The sequence below is a fragment of the Cryptomeria japonica genome, chromosome 8, assembly GCF_030272615.1.
Source record: "Cryptomeria japonica chromosome 8, Sugi_1.0, whole genome shotgun sequence".
In the NCBI taxonomy this organism is placed as follows: domain Eukaryota; kingdom Viridiplantae; phylum Streptophyta; class Pinopsida; order Cupressales; family Cupressaceae; genus Cryptomeria; species Cryptomeria japonica.
The window spans coordinates 537,472,169-537,492,531 of record NC_081412.1 but is presented as its reverse complement, the minus strand read 5'-3'; the positions used below and the strand labels follow the sequence as shown (position 1 = coordinate 537,492,531).

At 35.7% G+C, this 20,363-nt stretch overlaps 1 protein-coding gene across 9 annotated transcripts in view; it reads left to right on the top strand.

The window, feature by feature from the left end:
• LOC131027665 (uncharacterized) overlaps positions 1–20,363 on the top strand; it is a 300,093-nt gene that overhangs the window by 247,359 nt on the left and 32,371 nt on the right. For all 9 annotated transcript variants that reach the window (XR_009102519.2, XM_057957732.2, XM_057957733.2 and 6 more), the window contains 2 exons: positions 2,345–2,442; positions 2,609–2,682. Coding sequence is in view for 8 of the 9 variants with exons in the window: in XM_057957732.2 (XP_057813715.1) it covers positions 2,345–2,442; positions 2,609–2,682 (172 nt within the window). In the remaining variant the exon portion in view is untranslated. The remainder of the gene's footprint in view (positions 1–2,344; positions 2,443–2,608; positions 2,683–20,363) is intronic.

Sequence of the window (20,363 nt, the reverse complement as noted above, 5' to 3'; positions counted from 1 at the left end):
ATCCTCTATTAGCACATTAACCTTGGAATATTCTTTGTCTAGGAAGGTAGTGCATAGCGTGATCTTCAGGGGATATGAATGAGGGACCAATAGTGGCTACATCTTTGATCATTTGTTTAAAAAGGAACAAGCCACATGAAATGGGATGGCATGAGCAAAAAAGAATTTGGCAATGGAAGAGTCTATAGCTTCTCGTGCTTGCACAATCAACATAGGTTCAGTTGATCCTCCCTTGTCACCATCACTCATCTTCCTTTTTCCTTTTTTGTCAACTTGACTACTACCAATCATGGATGACATAGGCAAACATGATTGTGCACTTGCAAAAGAAGGTGTCGGAATTGCCACACCTTGAACCCCCATTTCTGTCTCCGTGTGCAATCTATGGCACTCTATATTCTTATCTTCTTTTAGTGCTGGACAAACTTTAACTCCATGGCATTTAACACCTAAAAAGTGAGACCGTACCTTTGTGTAGCTGCGTCTAAAATTTGTCAAGCGAACATGGCAATTCCCTGTTTTTTTTGCATTTTATCCTTACGTGTGATATATTGGAGAAGAGTTTTTTCTTGTTGAAAGGGTTGCATATTTTTCCATTGTTTTTGAAGGGCACTTAAATAGGTTTAGTTGTTCACTACAACCCTCAACACTTGCACTTGTATTTCCACCACCTACTTCCACTTCATTCTACTACTAATACTCTCACTGCTACTCATGTTTTTTTGAGATCAAATGCAACTTTAAACTAAAAAAATGCACAAACTAAAAAAAAAATCAGACATTTCATGCTTCAAGTTTTGAAAAAAATTGAATAAAAAAATGAAAGGATGAAACTTACCTCTTTGAAGGATTTGCAGCCCCATTGCCCTAGATTGGATCTCTTTTCCTTCTATCTCCTATTGTTGCTCCTCTTTCAATGGCTTGCTTCAAACCCTGCTGCTGCTTCTCTTTTTTCTTCTCACACAAATGTTGAAATGAGAGAAAATGGTGAACCTATTCCCCTTTGGGGTGAGCTGGGAGGGAGAGGGCCTCAAAAGCATAAAAAGAGGCTTTCTTTTTAACTTGAATGAGTTTAAAAAAAATATGCTGACTGATGTTGGGGACGTTCAGCCATCCCCGAGACGATCAAGGAATGTCCTAGACGAGGAGGCAGCAACGTGAAGGCTAGGCAATGGCATCCCCTAGTTTTCAAGACATTTCTGGCTTTTTTTAGCAGATTGGGGATGCCTAGGGGATATCCATTGGCCGTCTCTCTGTCCCTGGAATGTCCTTGGACTGCAACAGGGTTTTTAGGCATGGGGACGCATCCCCAGGTTACGTAGGTAGAAAATAATGTAAGGAACAAAAAAACAAAAAACAAAAAACCTACCTCTTTTGAAGAAATATTCCTTTGTAAATTCTCTGAGAACAAAAACACTTGCAAACATGTAGGAGTAGCACAATAATCAGCTTGGAGCATTCAACGATTAACCTTCACCTCTCTTTGTGCAATGGCAAGCAGAAAAATATGTTTAGCAATGGAAAATGGTTTTGTTTTTCATTCACGATAGCATAAATGAATTAGGTTTTGCCTTTTTTTTGTTTTGTATGTGCAAATTTAGGGTTGAGGGGTTGTTTTTCACTTTTTGCAAAAAGTAAAAGACTTAATTTTTTTATTTAAATTTCTAATTCAGCCCAGGTTTGGTCGGCCATGACTTTCTAGGCTGAAATTCCTCTCAGGTCTGCCTGGGTTTGGCAGGACTAACCCCACAGTCAAAATGTGAGACCTTGCGTAGGCCATTGTACAAAACCCGTATGGAAAATCCAGTTCAAATCAGACCAGAACCCAGGGCTTCTAGGGGGGCGAACTGGTAACGTAAGAAAAAAATAAAAATGGGTACAAGAAGCCTGGAATGCAAAATCAAGAATATTTGAGATTTAATTTCTAACGAGAATAGACTTGTAAAGGACCTAAAAACTCAGAAAACAAAGACCATTACACTGCCCACTTAATTATGTCATGCTTCTGCTAATTTGTTCAATAAAAGTTTCTACTAACTAAAATATATGAGTTCAAGTTATGCCTCCTTTTTCAATGAAGTTAGAGACAGTATTGTCAAAATTCTTAGTTAGGATATGTATGTATGTATAATTCCCTTCTGGGATCATCTCCCAATTGTAAAAATATATGGTGCAAATCTTGAACAAATATCCACGATGTATTTACTTAAATAATCCCCTGCTTTCAGGTTATACCATTTTCCTTTGTTTTATTTGTATTGTGCAATCATTTGTTTGAAGGAGATACATAGAAAGCAATTTAATAATTTCTCTGCATTTTAACTGGTGTGCTTTTGCATGATAGGAAGCAATCCCTATAATCATTCTTCTGCTGATGGTGAGCTTACCAGCTCAACTTCTTCTAAGCTATGTTCTAAGCTTCATGTTTGACAGTGCTCAAGGGTATGTCATTTACTAGCATAAACCTTATTTTATTTTTCAATAGCATAAACCTTATTTTATTTTTCAATGCAATGCTAATAATATCAACCGATTTGCAAATGAAAAATTATCTATATCTAGAAATAAATTTTTTCCCCCCATTATTCATATTGTAAAAGTGTTGCAGGGCTTTATCCGCTTCATCTGTAATTTGCCTTCTAGGTGCAATTATACCTTATTTCATCCTATTTATAGCTCCAGGTATTGTTCTCTCACTTAACATGTTATTCTATACATAAATTGAATATAAAGAAAATTAAATGACTATGAACATATTGGCCAGAGCTTATGAGAATTTGTGGCTAGAATTCATTGTCAAGCTGTCGGAATTGTTGGATTCATAGTACATTAAGATTGACTTAATGCAGAACATAAGTAATTACTAGAATTTATCACTGGTAATACTTATAAATACTAGCAAAGGGAAAAATCCATGAGACAACCTGCCTTCATAAGAATGTGTTTTAAAGAACTGAAGAATGCTTTAAAATGATTGAATAATATATATTTTCTTGTTCTGAGATATATATTTTTACCTGGAAGAAAAAGTTTATTAGCAAATTATCTCAAGCAACTCACTTAATGACTTGTTTATATCATAGTTCAAAAATGGACTTAGCAAAAATTGGGTAGGCCAAAATTTTGACTTGTACTTGGGACTTGGCCTAGTGAATTGAAAAAAAAAACTTAATAACATGCAAAGTACTGAATGTGTGTAACTCATAGGTAGCTTTTCAATTAGATTGAAACCAGAAAAGGACTTATAATACAAATCATAGTGTTATATGCGATGATTGATAAGCTGTCATCATCATAATAAAAAAACATAAATATTTTACAAATTTCTCCTCTAACTAAAGCTCCTTTGTGGTGGCACCTTCAAATTGGATGGTAAAGATTCCTCCTTAAGAACAATATCATCCTTAAGCATATCATTGTTACCATCCAATAAAGTCCTGCCTAATGCTTTTGCTTTCATTTGTGCCTCCACTTCTGCTTGTACTGCTTCCATTTCAAAATTAGTGATCTTGGTGAAAAACATGAGCTTAACATTCTCAATAATTAAATCCAAACATGGATTGATGTCACCCATGCCAATTGCATCATTAGTTTCCTGCGCCTCCACTTTTTTTCCATGAAGACAAACATTAGGACTACACAAAAATGATGCCATTGAGATGATTTTGTGTAATGTCCCCATTTGGGATTCACCTTGATTTAGTCCTAAAACAATAATTCTAACTTAAGTGAGAATTGTAATGCATTTATAAATATAATGTCATTAATTCTGAAGACATTTTTCTATGATATTTAATTCATAATGTTAAAATAATTTTGGAAGATAAGACTTATCTTGATAACTTCCTCTAATTGGTCCATGGGAGATATACTATGACTGAAACAATGATGTCTGCAGATCTCAAAGTGTTGCTCTTGAATTTGGTTATGGTTCCTTACACAAGATGATAGACTTTATGACTTTGTCCTTTAATTAATATCTCACACAATTTTATTTATTTGCTTCATTGATTCATATTTATTCTCCTTGAATGGTCTGCCTTTCTATATTTATATCTGCTCCAATGTGCTTAATAAATATGCTAAACTATGCTTCATAAATCTGCTATACCTCATCTTGTACTTCCTTCACAAAATCCTCTTTTTACAAACCTTCTATTATATTTTCTTCATATTCTTTACCCATGTATATCCCATCTATTTTCTTTTCTTATATCTTTGCACAATGGGAAGGGATGCATTTTTTGGAGACACGTCTCTTCTCTCCATAATCAGTTTGCACCTCTTCATAACATAACTACATCGATCTGCATACTAATGATTATTTTATTACCTCTTTAATCGCTGCTTGCTCATTAGATAACTAATCATCTGATTAGGATAATTGCTGGTTTATGTCATTGTGACTTTATTGAATCCCTTAAATAATTCTTCTCAAACGATAACCTCTTAAATCGCAGCTCTCATTGTATTAATTGTTGCTTAATTGGCGGTTCCAAAACATAGACTTTTATCACAGAAATTACTGCTCTTGTACATCGCTGTCACTAAGTTGATGTTCTTCATGCTGTGGTCACCATAGTCATATTCGCTGTTCATTGTTGTTTATTTATTTCATTAAACTCAGCACTACATGTTTCTTTAAACGCTGTTATTACTAACTCTTATTCCTTAACAATGTGCAAGTGTAATCGCTGACTTTTCTTATGTATATTCAAGTCGCTCTATCTGGTGATTATTATTTGTAAAGACAATTTCCGAGCTTTGCTAATCACTTGGTTGTATTATTCAATATTAACCATCTGTATTATTAATATCGTTGTCTCTGATATGACTCTTGCTGAATATCACTGTCTATTGTTGAGGGGACAATCTCTGACACCAGCAGTCTACTTAGTGTTTGATTTAATAATTAACTTTATTTATTGATCAGGATCAGTGCTATTCTATTATATATTGTTTTTATTGAATATTTGTTTTCTGAATTTATTTATTATTATATTTGTTTCATATTACATTGTTATGATAATGAATGTTTACTTATTAATTTATTATTGATCAATTACAGTTACACACTGTTATTGATCAAACATTTAAATATCACTATTTTATTAATATGTAATATTTATTTATAATATTTTCAAATATAATATTAATTTATTTTATTTAAACATTTCAAGAATATTAATTAAACAATAATATTTAACAAATAAATATTTAATGATTCCAAGTAATCATTTGTTGATAATTATTATATTAATTTATAATAATTACTTCATTTAGGTTATATATAATGATCAAGGAGGGGACATGACATTTTGGGTCAATTTGTTGCACTTTTACATGTGAATGGCCTTAAACTTGCTCCATTTGCATTCATACCTAAAAGTGTTAGGGGGCGCCCAAAATGCGATGACAAAGCTTTGATGACTTTGCACTACAATCTTTCACTACAAATCTACAAAAGGAACACTTATAGCTTCATGAGTAAACTACAATTCTTCTTATTAAACAAGTCTACTTCCTTCAAGTCCATATGCTAGAAGATAACAATCTCCCTTTTGCTCCCATGTAAATCTACAACTCATCAAGAATTTCATCTCTAAGGACATCATTGAGAATCATCCTCTTTTTGCACATGTTGAGACAATCAATAACTTCCTCATCAGCCCTTAAGGAATCAAATAATAAAAACTTGGGTTTCAATGCATGTGTTGGTGGACCTACTTGTTACACTTCAAATCAATTATGTGCCAAAAGAAATTATATTTCTTTTTGTTGGACTCATAGTGATGTCTAATGGCCTCCTTGGCCTTTTCCAAGGTCTTGCACAGACAACCCATTGGGTTTTAATTCACATCAACCAAATGAAGAAATCTAACCAAAGTTTTGTCACCTAAAAAACTAGTACGGATTTATAAAATTAAACAACAAATAAAATGTAAATAAAAAATTAATAGGCTCTATAAACTTACAAAGTAATAAACTATAAGTTTAAAGTTATCTTGAAAATCTCGTCTACTATCTGGGCAAACATGTCAAAAACAGTCTTCACGAACCTCTGTTCTTAGGCCTTTTTTGAGTATGGAGATTTCACCTACCTAGTGCTCACAAACATATGCTTAAAAGATGCTAGTGAGGCTGAAATGCTATACATTGTGATGGAAGTTATTATCAAATTGTGTTGCTTTTGATTACACAAGCTCCTTTTTGTTGGTGTGCTCTCTCATCAAGAACAGTACCAAAGGGTGGTTGTCAATATATTTAGTGTGCTCTTTAACCACGGTTTTAACCAATCTGATTTTGTTTATATCCTCAAGTAGAAGATTAATGCAGTGGATTGCACAGGGGATTCAAAATAGGGTAAGGTGCCTCTCCTTAAAAGGCTTTCTTATTGTTGTATTGTCAAGCACAACTTAGATGACATCCTTTGCATCCGCTTCCATGACTACATCATCCAACATATTACACATATTCCCAACTTTTTGCACTTTGCAAGAGGTGTCAATTGACTTCAAGAGCACCAACTATCCACTTGAAGCTAGCAAGAAGTTGATCAACATGCAGTTCTTGTCTTCTATCCACCCATTAAACAAAATAGTGCAGCCTTTGTGAATTCTCTTTTGATCTTCACTATGAACTTTGTGTTTTTCATTGCTTCATCCAACAAGGGCCTGCACAAATCAATGAATTAGGTGCCTTGGACCCTTTTTTCATTAGTAGTCAATGCATTGACCAAAAACTTCCAATGTTGGCTTCTCACAACATGGAATGATGTGTTATTAAAATACCAAAAAGTAGTGCATGTTATACTCACTTCACAATGCTTCTCCTCATTCCATGAGATACCTTAATGCAAAGGTTGCACATGAGGAGTACTACAAAGATCAAAGAACCCGTACGATAGCACTTGGCGAGAATTATCTGTAGTGGACGAGTCCTATATCCATGGGCCTATGCAAGAGGCATCTACATCAAAATCATTGAGTTAGGAGGAGAATTTATCATAGTGATGATTGCCTTAGCTATCCTCTCTTTTTTTAATTTTGTCTCCTCATATGAATCGAGAACAATTTTCGGATCTCCTATGATCTTCAATTTGACTCTATTACATAGCTACATATCTCAACTAGGGGTTAAGTTAAGTTGATATTTGAGGCAATTGATGCCTCCTCTTATCCTCAAGCACCGATAATTACGTACCATCATTCCTACCTCTAAGTTCAGTGTGTCGTGCCTTGTATTACACAAGTAATTGGTTAAATAATAAATACTGAATGAATTAAAAGAATGATCAAGCGATCATTTATAGAGTTACAAGATCGATGTTTCCATTATGAAACAATCGACAACAGAAGCAAAATTAGAAACATCTAATATTTACAATGCTTTACAATACTGACCATTAAATAAATAACTAAAGATATTATTCTAATACCCTCCCTTAATGGTCAATTTGTCTACTACACCAAGGAGCCCCCTGAACTTAACAAACTTATCCGGATGTAGGGACTTGGTGAGAATATCTGCAGTTTAGTCCTTAGTAGGAACATATTGCAATCAACAACAGAAGAAAAATTAGAAACATCTAATATTTACAATACTTTACAATATTGACCATTAAAAAAATAACTAAAGATATTATTCTAATACCCTCCCTTAATGGTCAATCTATCTACTACAGCAAGGAGCCCCCTAAACTTAACAAACTTATTTGGATGTAGGGATTTGGTGAGAATATCTGCAGTCTGGTCCTCAGTAGGAACATATCGCAATCAACAACAGAAGCAAAATTAGAAACATCTAATATTTACAATACTTTACAATATTGACCATTAAATAAATAATTGAAGACATTATTCTAATACCTTGAAGTGGAGTTCCTAGCCTCACCACTACTATGGTTACCCACAAATTTCATCTCTATCTACAATGATTGAAGACCCTAAAAAAACATAAGAAAAATAGTAATATTTATAAATAAAGGTAAGAAGAAAAAAGAAAAATAAGAAACGAGAAGTGCAAGATTAAAACACTAGAAATACTAAAACATAACAAAATTGAAAGAAGAAAATAAAAAACCTAAATCAAAAAAAAAAAAAGAGTTGCATATTTTCAAAATTGGTCAATAAATCTACTAATTTGTTGAAGATCAACCCAAACAAATTCAAATCAATATTATAATATCAAAATTAAATTCTAATAATAGAAGAATTAGGTTGAAAGAAAATGGGATTCTTACTCAAGTTAAGAGCATCGCATAATATGATTGAATATATGCTAAAAATATATAATTATAGCCTAAAAAGTATTCAATAGTTAAAGCAAACTACTTACAACTACTTGTTATGACAAATCTTGATGTGTCTGGTTCAAGCACGATACATTGGATGCTTCACCAACTTCAATATGGTTTGCTTCAAGTAGCAGTATGTTGAGGAAGCTAGAAGTTTTATAAAACAGTTTCATAACTAAACTACTTCACAATTGGCACTCACAACTGCTCTATCTTCAACTCTAGTGGAATATAGAGATATGGTTTGCTAAAATTTACTTTTCTATGAAACCACTCCTAAACCTAGGGATAAGATGTACCCAATGGGAGACTGCCAAGTTTCAACTAATCGTTCCTAATTAATTTGCATATGCAATTAGCACAAAAAGTGCTATACTTGGATAAAGTACACCAAAGTCAAGTGTACCTTCGGGATACTACAAAATTCAGTTTAGAGCTAATTGATGAGAGACCTGTAATTTTGACAAAAAATGAGAGAGACAGTTAACAACAAAGAAAAGATCCAGCCGAGTGGATGTCAGATATATAAAGGTGCACACCAATTTTCTATAGAGTGATTGATCAACTAGGCTTGAATTATCAAATGTTGACAATGTTAGCCTGACCTCCATAGGTGTAGAAGATGAGTTACAATCCATCATCCTAAAATGCTCCAAAAGGTTCATGGCATTTTTAATTTTAACCATGAAGATGCAATGGCCAGACTACCAAAACTCAACTCCTAGGCAATAATGTAGAAGTCCTAGATCAGACATGTCAAAAACCGCACTCAATTTGAATTTTACTCATTAAGTTGTAGTGTTTGTGCTTCCTATGAGGGCAATATCGTCAACATATACAATAACAATCACATTATGATCAAGTTAGAGCTAAAATCAGAACAAAAGAAGGAATGTCTGAATGCTTTAGCAATGATATTGGAGTAAAACAGGGCTGTATTGATAAACTTGAAGATTGGCTAAACAAGACTTCTGGGGAAGGCATCCAGCTTGCAGGGTATGTTGTGAAGTTGCTTCTTTATGCGGATGATCTCATCCTAATTGCCAAAACTGCAAATGATTTGAAGGATCATTTGAAGGCACTTAAACGTTTTTGCCTAGAGGTCGGAATGCAAGTTAATACCAGCAAGACTAAAGTAATGATCTTCTCTTTGAAAAGAAAAAAACAGCAAATCTCCTTCATGTTTGAAGGCTGCCCTTTGGAAATAGTAGATGAATACAAATACTTGGGAATTGATTTCAACAATAGGCTTAGCTGGGAGATTTGTAGATCAAAAAGGATTCAAGGAGATTGGAAGGCCTCTTACCTCCTCCAAGACAGATGTAGGAAGGCGGAATAATGGGACTAGAAAACCATGAAAACTCTCTTTGGTTTGCTGGTTACACCGGTTGTTCTCTATGGTTGCGAAATTTGGGGAAGTAGCATGTCAAACCACAAATGTAGACAACTTGAAAGAATCCAAAAACACTTAATCAGTAGCAATCTCAAAGTCAAATCAACAATCCCCTATGAGATTCTTCTTGCCGAAGCGGGAATGTTCCCTCTAGAAGCCTCAGCTATAGTTTGTTTGATAAGTTATTTAAAAAAGGTTCAAAACATGGATGAACAACGTTGGCCCAAAATGGTGGTTGAAGAGGAATTAAAACGGAGGAAGAAAACTTGGATGAAGAAGAATATTAAATGGACCAGCAAGTGGGACATCAATCTGAACGATTGCCCAAATAATAATGAGGAGATTAAAAAGTTCGTGTTTAAAAAATTTAGAACTGCCTTGTGGACAAAGCAGGTTGGCCGAAGAAAAGTACATTATATCAAAGAGTTTAACCCGCTGGGTGAACATCTGGATAAATCTAAGGGTGCCAATTAAAGGAAAGGCTAGATTGCTTGTCGCTCAGATTAGAACTGAGTCCCACTATCTAAGATGCAAGACGGACAGATGGACGATTCCAAAGGAGGATTGGGAGGAAAGAATTCGTCTTTTTTGCAATAAAGGGGCAGTCGAAACTGAATGGCACTTCATCTTTGAGTGTGCGGCTTATGAGGATATTTGCATGCAGTATGAGGAAATTTTGAAGGGGTCCAGTCTGAAAGAGATATTCGAAGAGGCAAAACTTCACAAAACCGCTGGCTTATTGATCAAGATCCACAACAGAAGGTTTGACAAGGAAAAGAACTTAAAAACTACTAATACTGCTACTCTGGGTCCATGAGTGCACATGTACACTTTATTATTTATAATATTAAACTATTATTCTATTAATAAACTGAAAATGAATGGAACAAAGTCAAAAGCAGAAGAGACTGTCAAAATAGTGAGAAAAGATAGTGTCTTGCTGCTTTAACCAATAGCTTTCTGAAAAATGCAGATAGGTGAGTCTTTTTCTGTTACTCGTGAGCATTTGGACAAGTTTACAAGCAAGTAGTTACCCAAAATTGTAAGTGCTCTGAATTAGGCAAGTCACTTGTAGGATTTTTTATCTATGGTGTAGATAAGAACTCTTGATACACTTGCAAGTATCTGTTAAACAACAATTCAGTTAATTAGTAGACAAGATTGGTTTATAAATGATATACATAATTCTTAAAACAAGATGCTTCTCTCATTTACTTCGATTCTTAACTATTATAGACATTTTAAAACTAATTTATTAACACATATCTATATCTGTCCAACTACTACCTAATTGAACTATTTGCTTTTCTCCCTTAATGTGTTTATAAAAGAGTCAGTTGTACTCTACAAATGGGTTTTCACCATGCTGCAAACTAAAAACAAAATAAATAGTTGCATGACCTAAGAAAAATGAAACTTTATCAAAACATATACTAGGAGAGATAAAAACACAAGAGATTACATTGGGCAAACTCATTGTGGGATAAACTCCAAAAGTGATTTGTAATCTCTCAACCATAGTGTTGTGCGAATCGCACACCCATCCCCGTCCTGGACAGGGACCCCCCCCAGTTTGTGCCTTTCTGTCCTGCCCTGAAATTTGGCTAAGTCTGGAATTTCCTGATCCTGAAATTTGACTAACTCTGAAAAACTGAGGAAACCTCCAAAAACTAGAATTTTCAATATAACTCTTGGAGGTCTGAAACCACTCTCAAACATCCTGAAAGTATATATGGAATATAACTTAAAGTATAAGAAACTTATACTTAAATGTTATATTCCATATGCTCAATTTCGGACCCAGAAGCCAAAAGTTGAAAAGTAAAAGTGCCCCCCACCTCCGAAAAACACTTTAAATGTCCATTTTCGGACCCTAGGGCGAAATGTTTAAAAAACACGTTTTTGCAAAAAAATGCTATAAGCCCCGAAATCACTTAAGTTTTCCTTTTCGGACCCTAGGGAGCAAAAGGAAGAAACGCGAAGTATTTAAAAGGGGACGCACTTGGTCCGAAAATCGTAAAAGTGCCCCCCACCTCCGAAAATCACTAACTGATTATGTTTTCGGACCCTTTGGACCAAAGTGAAAAAACGCGAAATGTTTCCAAAGGCGTAAAAACTCCGAAAAACACTTAGAAGCTTGTTTTCGGACCCTAGCTCCAAAATGAAAGTTAAAAGGAAATCGCGAAAGTCCCCCCCCCCCAGCTCCGAAGTTTGTTATAAATTTGCCAAAACGCGTTTAGCTTCGAAAGTATTCCCAGTTCGCCAAATGCTTGAAAGCTCGAAATCATGAAAGTGTTCCCAAATTCGGACCTTGGGATAAAAAGGTTAAAACGCGAAATTCCAAATATGCTGAAGGGTCCGAAGTTTTTTTATTTGCAGAAGTGTTTAATGATCCAAAAATTACCCTTCAGCTGGAACAAAAACCCCAAGCGCTCCGAAATTCGCCAGAGGGTTAAGACGCCTTCAAACCTTCGAAATTTGCGAACGCGTTTAGCTCCAAAATTTATAAAAATGCCTTATGGTCCGAAGTTTTCTTTTAAATTCCAGAATGCCAAGAGGTCCGAAAATGATAAAGTTGCAAAATTCAAACAATCCGAAATTTCCCAAAAGGGTGCTTTAGGTCCGAAAATGCTTAAAGTTTGTACGAAACCCCAAGCGCTCCGAAATTCGCCAGAGGGTTAAGACGCCTTCAAACCTCCGAAATTTATAAAAATGCCTTATGGTCCGAAGTTTTCTTTTAAATTCCAGAACGCCTGGAGGTCCGAAAATGATAAAGTTGCAAAATTCAAACAATCCAAAATTTCCCAAAAGGGTGCTTTAGGTCCGAAAATGCTTAAAGTTTGTACGAAACCCCAAGAGCTCCGAATTTCGTCCAAAACATCAATTTCGGATCATGGGGCCGAAATTTAATATTTGGAAGAGTTGCAAAAATCCCCAAATGGTCCGAAATTTCACTTAAAATGCCAATTTCGGACCCTGGGGGGCTAAATTGGAGAATATGATGAAATTTCAAAAACGTCTAAGTTCTCCGAAATTTACTAGAAAAGCATGAGAGTTAGAGTTTTAAAATCTGCAGAAGTTCTCCAAACCTCCAGAATCGCGCCATAAACCTATTTAAAACGCCCAATACTCCAAAGGTAAAATCACGCAGAAGTAAACAGCCCAAGGATCGGATTTCACATTCGAAGAGAAAAGAGAAGCATTTTCAAGGTACATCTCACAAAGAGCTTCTCAAGCCAAACGTCGTAATTAAATTTAATTTTTGTTAAAATTAAATTATTTAATTTTTCAAATTGATTTAATGAAATGAAATTGGTTGATCGCAGGACATCATCGAAGAACCAGGAAAAAGACCTGAAACGCAAATCAGGGAAGGATCGCAATCCAAAGCCAGGCACTGAAGACTTGAAAAAGAAAAGATGCAAGAGCGCAAGAGCAACCAAACATTGGGAGTCGTGCCGCTGAACAAAGATGAAGTCCACCACCAGGACCAAAGGCCAAAGAACACTCTGAATGCTACAAGTTTATGCATTCTCAAAAAAGCACATAGCTGGATTTAAGTCCAGAAATTCAGTTTTAAAGCTGAAGTTGCTTTATTGTAAACTGTCTATGGGTCCCGTGCAAGATATTTTTGTGGATAACTATTCCCAACCACCAAGAAGATTGGATAGACCTGAATTAAAGCCAAATAGTGGCAGGTAGTTGAGATAGTTGCTGGTTGGATAACTGAGAATTAATTAGGCATGGGTTAAAGTTGTCAGCTTCTGGAAGACAGATCAGGGCCCTTGGATGCAGTCCATCCTAGCCTTCGGTTCAAAATTGTAATATCTGTAAAAGGCAGAGGCCTTTCTTTTGTAAAGGGTTAGAGATTGTTAGATAGTTAGATTGTTAGATAGTTAGATTTTAGAGGTTAGAATAGGTTAGATCTTAGCAGTAGCATAGAGATGCTGCAGAAATTGTTGTACTAGGCAGTTGAAATCAATATATAAACATTGATTTGGTGTTTATTGTCTTGTTTTCATCCTGTTTGCATGGTTTCTTTCAGCATTTTAGATAGATCTTTCTATTTTGGGTGTGCAGGTATTTGATAGATTCGGGCTCATACCACTGAGGATATGCTGATTGTGTATCCTTTTGTGTGGTTAACCTAAGCCTTCGATTGTGCTTAGTTCAATTGCAGGTGTCCATCTGAGCTGGGCCAGAATTGGGTGCTTAGCCATGCGTCTCCAGTCTGAAAATCTTCCAAGTCCCTTTGAAGATTGCACCGTTCTTGCAAGGTTGTGAGCTATTCTCGCCAAGCAGGAATTGGTTATGTGGAATCCGTCTACCCGCATACCCATGTTGTTAGTTTTAGATCTCCTAAACCTTTCCTTTTGCTCTTTATTGCGTAATTCGAGAATTACAGCAGACTAGCTTGTTGCAAATCGTAAGTCCCCTTGTGTTTCCAGCAAAAACACATCAAGCCACTGAGAGATCCCGCAGTCAAGACCTGACAAAAGAAACCTTGAGGTAGTCTCCTTTGATCAAACTTAGAAAACAGCATTAGAGACTTCCTTATCTCAAGAGAGAGTAGGATAATCAGTCGGCTATTCTATTCTGCGTTGGCCCTATGGAGTTTGCAGCAATGCAATTTCATCCACGTCAACACATAGAAATTGTGGAAATATGAAACAAGAATTATACATTCTGTGCTGATTAATCATAAATCAAATGATGGTTATTAAGAGAGGAATAGGAGGATGAAATATTATATTTATTTTAGAAACCTTTCAAAGAGAGAAAAAGCAAATTGATTAGTAGTGGCAAATACTTCTTAGTTCCTACCATTATTATTTGATAAATGGAATGTACAATGAATATCCAATTGAAATGGATACAATCTTTCCCTTGTTCCATTTGTCCAAGACCTAATATATTGATGCAATCTACTTCCTACTCCATTAGTTACATATTTCCCTTGTCTATCTTATGCTCCTATGCGTCTTTCTTTTTACCTATCTTGTTGGAAATACAATGCACAATTACATTCTCTCCTCTTAATTTGGTTAGGTACAACTTAATATAGTCCTCCCAGTGCCCCCTTAAGCAACAAATACAATGACACATTCATTGATTCTTGTGTACAACACCATCTTCTTAGGCCCAAAAAGAATACCAACCATCAAAAGAAGCTAAAATAGTGCTTGTTCAGTTTGGATTTCAATTATTTTAAGTGTCTATAAGGTTGGAAACATTAGTGCAATTGCAGTATGGCCCTATACACTAGCAGACCTATGCTGTTGGCTAGATACCCTCACTAAATGCAAGAAGGCTAAATTGATGAAGCCCCCCTTCAAGCTTTTGGAAATTGAATTTTGATGGAGTTTCACATGGTAACGAGGTTAGCAAGTGTGGATTTTGTATTAAGAGATTCAAAATTATTATTTGTTTCAGGTGGATCCTTTCTTCTAGAGGTTCAAACAAAGAAGAAGAAGAAGAAGAAGAAGAAGAAGAAGAAATAATTTTAATGTCCATGAGACTTAACAAAGTCTATGGGACAGCACATCAGATCTAACTGATTTCTGCAAATCTGTCCGTTTTCTGTGTAATATGATGACAAGTGGCCCCAACCTCTCTACAAAATCCTCACTGAAAATATCATACCAAAAGCAAGCTGTCAAGAGTTTATTATACTTGTCCCTAGTATCCTTGAAGGTGTCACACTCTAAAATGAATTGTTTTTCAGTTTCTGCTTTCCCAGATGTGAAAAATATACACACTCTTTCCTCCCAAGTTTCTTTTGGTCTTTTCCAACGATCAGTTTCACTACGAAGCTGATGGGAGCTAGTTCTTAATTGCGCAATAATACACTTAGCTTTCCACGAAATAGTAGCCCTTATATAAGCTTTTTGATGATGATCATAAGTGGGATTGAACTCCATGATATAATAATTTTTCTTTCTCGCTAACTCTTTACCCCAAGCCCACTTGTGAAACTTATCCATAACAAAGGCCTTTATCTCTTTACTGCTCGTGGGGCACGAATTCAAGTAGATATTCCATTTACTCAACCATTTGATGTTTTGTTGCATCCAAGTCTTCTTTCTTTTGCACATAGTGTCATTGAAAACAGCCTTAGGCCATCTGCCTTCCTCCATTTGCCCAATTCTTTTAAGATATCCAATGAGACAAACCATAGCAATAGCTTCAATAGGTGCAGCCCCAGTTTCACTCAGCATGATATCATAAGGAACTGTGTTTTTAATTTTGAACTTGCTTGTTATCAAGCGCTTTTGGATTTGCTCAATCTACTTCCACTTTGAATTAGAAGTATTGCTGGCCCACAATTCACGACCATAGAGTATAACCGGGAGAACTGAAATCCCAAAAAGAGTTTGGGAGGTTTTCCAATCTCATAGGTCCACTTCTCTACACCTGTTCTGAAGAGCATACCAAGCGTTCCAACCTCCTAGGATTCTCTTCTTCCTGCAACCTTCCCAATTTAGATTTTTGTTGAAGTCAATCCCAAGATATTTGTAATCTAAAACTTCTTCGAGAATACTGCCTTCAAAGTAAAACTTATGCTAGTTTTGTTTCCTCTTATTAGAAAAAGCCACGACTTTTGTCTTGCTGATATTGACTTGCATCCACACCGCTTTGCAAAAGTGTTCCAAGCCATACAAATTCTCTTGCAGACCAAGAGACGTTTTAGCAATTAGAATGAGGTCATCCGCATAAAGAGGAAGCTTTATCACAAACTCACCCAAGCATACACCATCACCATCATGAGAATTTAACCACTCTTCCAACCTGTCAATATATAAACCAAACAATGTAGGAGATAACGGGCACCCTTGTTTGACCCCAATATCACTCCTAAAGCTTTCTGAGATACCAGCCGAGGTTCTGATTTTGAATTTATCCTCCTCATAAAGCCTATGGACAGCCACTCTAAGATGCATGGGAATCCTAAGTTCTTCCATTCTGTTCCAAAGTTTAACCATAGGAACCGTGTCAAAAGCCTTTTTGAAATCAACAAAACAGTAGAAGATCTCTTCTTTTCTCTCCCATCCTTTTTCAATTAAATGTCTCAAAGTAATACCATGATCAACTGTGGAATGTATAGGCCTAAAACCAGCTTGCCCTTTTGCACACTTACCATTCTCTTCCGTCCAATTTCTAATTCTATTCTCTATCATGCTACCAAATAACTTTGCAAACAAAGGGTTAATCATTATCTTCCTTTAATTAGAGGGATTATTGATATCCCCGCTCTTAAAAAGAGGAATGGCAAGACTAGTGGTCCAATCTTTGGGAAATCCCTGTTGTATGATGCTGTTAAAAATTTTCATAATGTGTGGTGCCAAAAAATTTCATAATAAAGCTGAATGAATAGTGGCAGTTGAAGGAATTTCTCAGGCTGTCTCTTTTGGATGTAAGAGGTTGATTTAGAAGGGGACTCCTCTATTGTCATTCAAAGGTTATTAAGTCAATCTTGGTCTAATTGAAAGTGTAATAGCTTGAACAAGCCTAGATGTTGTGGAAAGTAGGATGATGGTTTCTTGTCAATCTTGGTCTAATTGGAAGCGTAAAGTAGGATGATGTTTTCTTTGTACATGCTTTCAAACTTGAGGTTGCTCAAGCACCTTTCTCTGCCTTGGTAAGTGACAAAGTGGAGCGTTGGGAATGAGTGGCTTGCCTTCTTGATCGAGATTTGGTTTGAATTGCTGATGTTTGGCCCTTTGTCTAGATAGGCTTGCCCTTTTGGCTGCCTCCTTGATGGACTTTTATAAACTGTCCACATGGCATTGGTGATGGGATGACCCCCTGGCTAGCATATCAATAATGATTTATAGAAGGCTTGGCAAAAGTACTTCCTCTATGTATTTCACTTATTGTGATGTTCTTGGTGGTTCATTGCGTGCTTGGTAATGAAGACTCCCATGTTTATAGCTCTTCATCAGGTGAGGTCTATTTATTTGGTGAACTTCAGCATTTTTCTTGATCTTTCTCTTGGCTTTTCAGCTTTGTTCTTGCTTGGGATGGTGGGGTGTCTAGTCTATTTGTGGGTGGCTATAGGAATGACTCATAGAGAAGCTTTGGAGGGTAGAGATCCCCACTTTAATTTTATAAGTTAATCTCTTTGATTGCTGTACTGACATTATTTTCAATTGCCCTCTAGCTTGTTCTACCTATCTCGTTAATTATATATTGGGTTCTCTTGGGATTGAAGATACAAGGATAGTTAGGTCCAATTTCTTCAAGGTTTGGATGACAAAGTTCCTGATCAAGTGGTTAGGGCTTTGTTGCTTGATCTGTTGGTGTTGGGGGAGCATGAAGTTTCAACAGATTCTCCTTCATTAGTTGTGAATGCATCTCAATAGGCATTGAGGAAGAGGTTGAAAGAGCTCAAACAAGGACATTTTGTTTGTGTTCTAGGAGCTGCAAAACGTGAAAAAAAATTGCATTGATGTTAAAATGATAGTTAAACATTTGCTAATTTCTCATTCCAATGGACTTCTTGAGATTACTAATGTGTTCACCCCACCTTCTGGGAATGGTTTCGTTAGTGAAACTGCCATGGAGGGAAATAATTCATGTATGACCATAACTTTGTTAATATTGCTAGATGTTTGGGCTGAGTGTTTGGGTGGGGTCTGTGAAAGTAGTGGGTTTCTCTTGCAGTTTTTTGGGGACTTGTTTTATTGTTTCAAGCCTTTTGAAGTTATGTTGGGTGCTGGGATTTTTTATTTTTTATTTTGTTTTATGGCTATAGCCTTTATATAATTTATGGTTTTTGTTCAATCATTTTTACAATGTGAGGACCCCAATATAACCCTCATTTAATCTATGTTATTGGATCCTTCCTCTAAAGGATCGATCTAGGTGTTAGTGCAATGCGAGTTTGGGTGTGGTGCTGGTTCGGCCTCGAGTTCTCCTGGGATATCGCTTGGGTGCTTGGGTGATACCCTAGGCAAACCAAGGATGTACTCAGGTGAATCAAAGACTACGCACAGCGTGGGTGACACATTAAGAACATTTTCAACCAAAAAAAGCAGTTTTATATTGTTCTATGCCCCCCAATGATGCAATTTGCCCTAAACTTCCTCTATTTTGTGTTTGGAAGTCATTTCACAAACCCAAAACAACAAGAAAACCTTTATTTTTCTCCAAGCTGCCATTGATGGGTTTTGAAAGTTGCCTCATTTTTTTTTCAAAGGTGAAGGCTATGGAGTAGACGCACGCCAAAAGCTTAGGAATTGTTGGACAAAGAAGATTTAACCATCAAAAGGTGAGTAAACCTTTCATTTTTTTTCAAGATTTTTCAAGTTTTTTTAATTTTTTAAGTTTATTTTGAATTTTTTTTTTAACCCATTATGCATAATAATGGGTTATAATGCCAAATTTTTTATTTTTTCAATAATGGGTTATGATATCCCCTTCTAATCTCTGAAACCAATCAAGCAAAACAAACTCTTTATGGTCCAGGCATGGCAAGCCTAGGACACCTCCATGATAGTCCAAGAGCAAAAACAATAATTAGACTCAAATAGAATTGTAAAATAAGGGCTATTTTAAGTAATTTAAACATGTAGCAAACAAGTTTTGTTGAGAGAAAGCTCCTTTTATTATCTTTATAAATGATAATAGCATTCAAAGCCAATACAAAGAAGACAAATGATTAAGATCAAGTATAGGGTCAACCACACATCAACAAAATTCATCCAAAGATGGACAATGGCTTTATGATTGAAACTGATCAACTAATGTTGCACACTATGTACAAGGGAATAAGGAAAGCAACGACATTAAAATGTAAGAAATAGGGTATGCTACATACAAGAGAGATACGATTGGAGACATTGAAGTTTAAATTAAAATTAGTTTTGACTCCCACACAACCACGACAATGCTTGATGGATATTAGCAGCAGTATATTAGAAGCAACCCAAGACATATCCAACAATCATGAAGCTAAAAATTCATTACAAAGAACGATACTTACTAATAAACAAAGACAAGTCAAAAACAAGAGATGATACAAGTTACCACATCAAATGGGAATGAGAACTAACAAATGATACGATTACTAATTCATTTACAAAAAGGTGTGATCTTGTAATGTCCCCTTTTTAGCAGTTATCTGGCAATTTGTCGTTAGCCCTTTTTGTCATGGTCCCGAGGGCTAACCAGGACTTTGTAGGGATCTATGATGGATTTGGCCTAGGCAAATTCAGTTTCGAGCCAAACGGAGTTGATTTGACAGGGATTCCAGGAACTTACTATTTATAGTAAGTCAATTGGGGCACAGTGTCGGGAAGATTTTTGGTGCGATTTTGGTCAACTTCATTTTCGCGCATTTATTCATTCGCCTGGATTGCAATTTTGATGAAGGAATTAATTTTTTAGGCAAAAATCAAAAGTTTCTAAAGCTAAATTTAATTATTTAACTTAAGGGGTTATTTAGTGTTGAAGCTAATGTTAAAAAAGAAAATATTCAAAGTACTACTTCCTTTGGAGACATAAGGGGATAATAATATTTTATTCTATTTTACATTTATCCCACATTCGTGATGCATTGGGATTGGAGCCAAAATGAAGTAATAAATGAGAGCATTGAATGCTGGAAAAAGCATCTTGGGAATTGTGTTTCTTGGAAATTGTGCTGGAGATTTTATTTCAGGCTTATGAAGA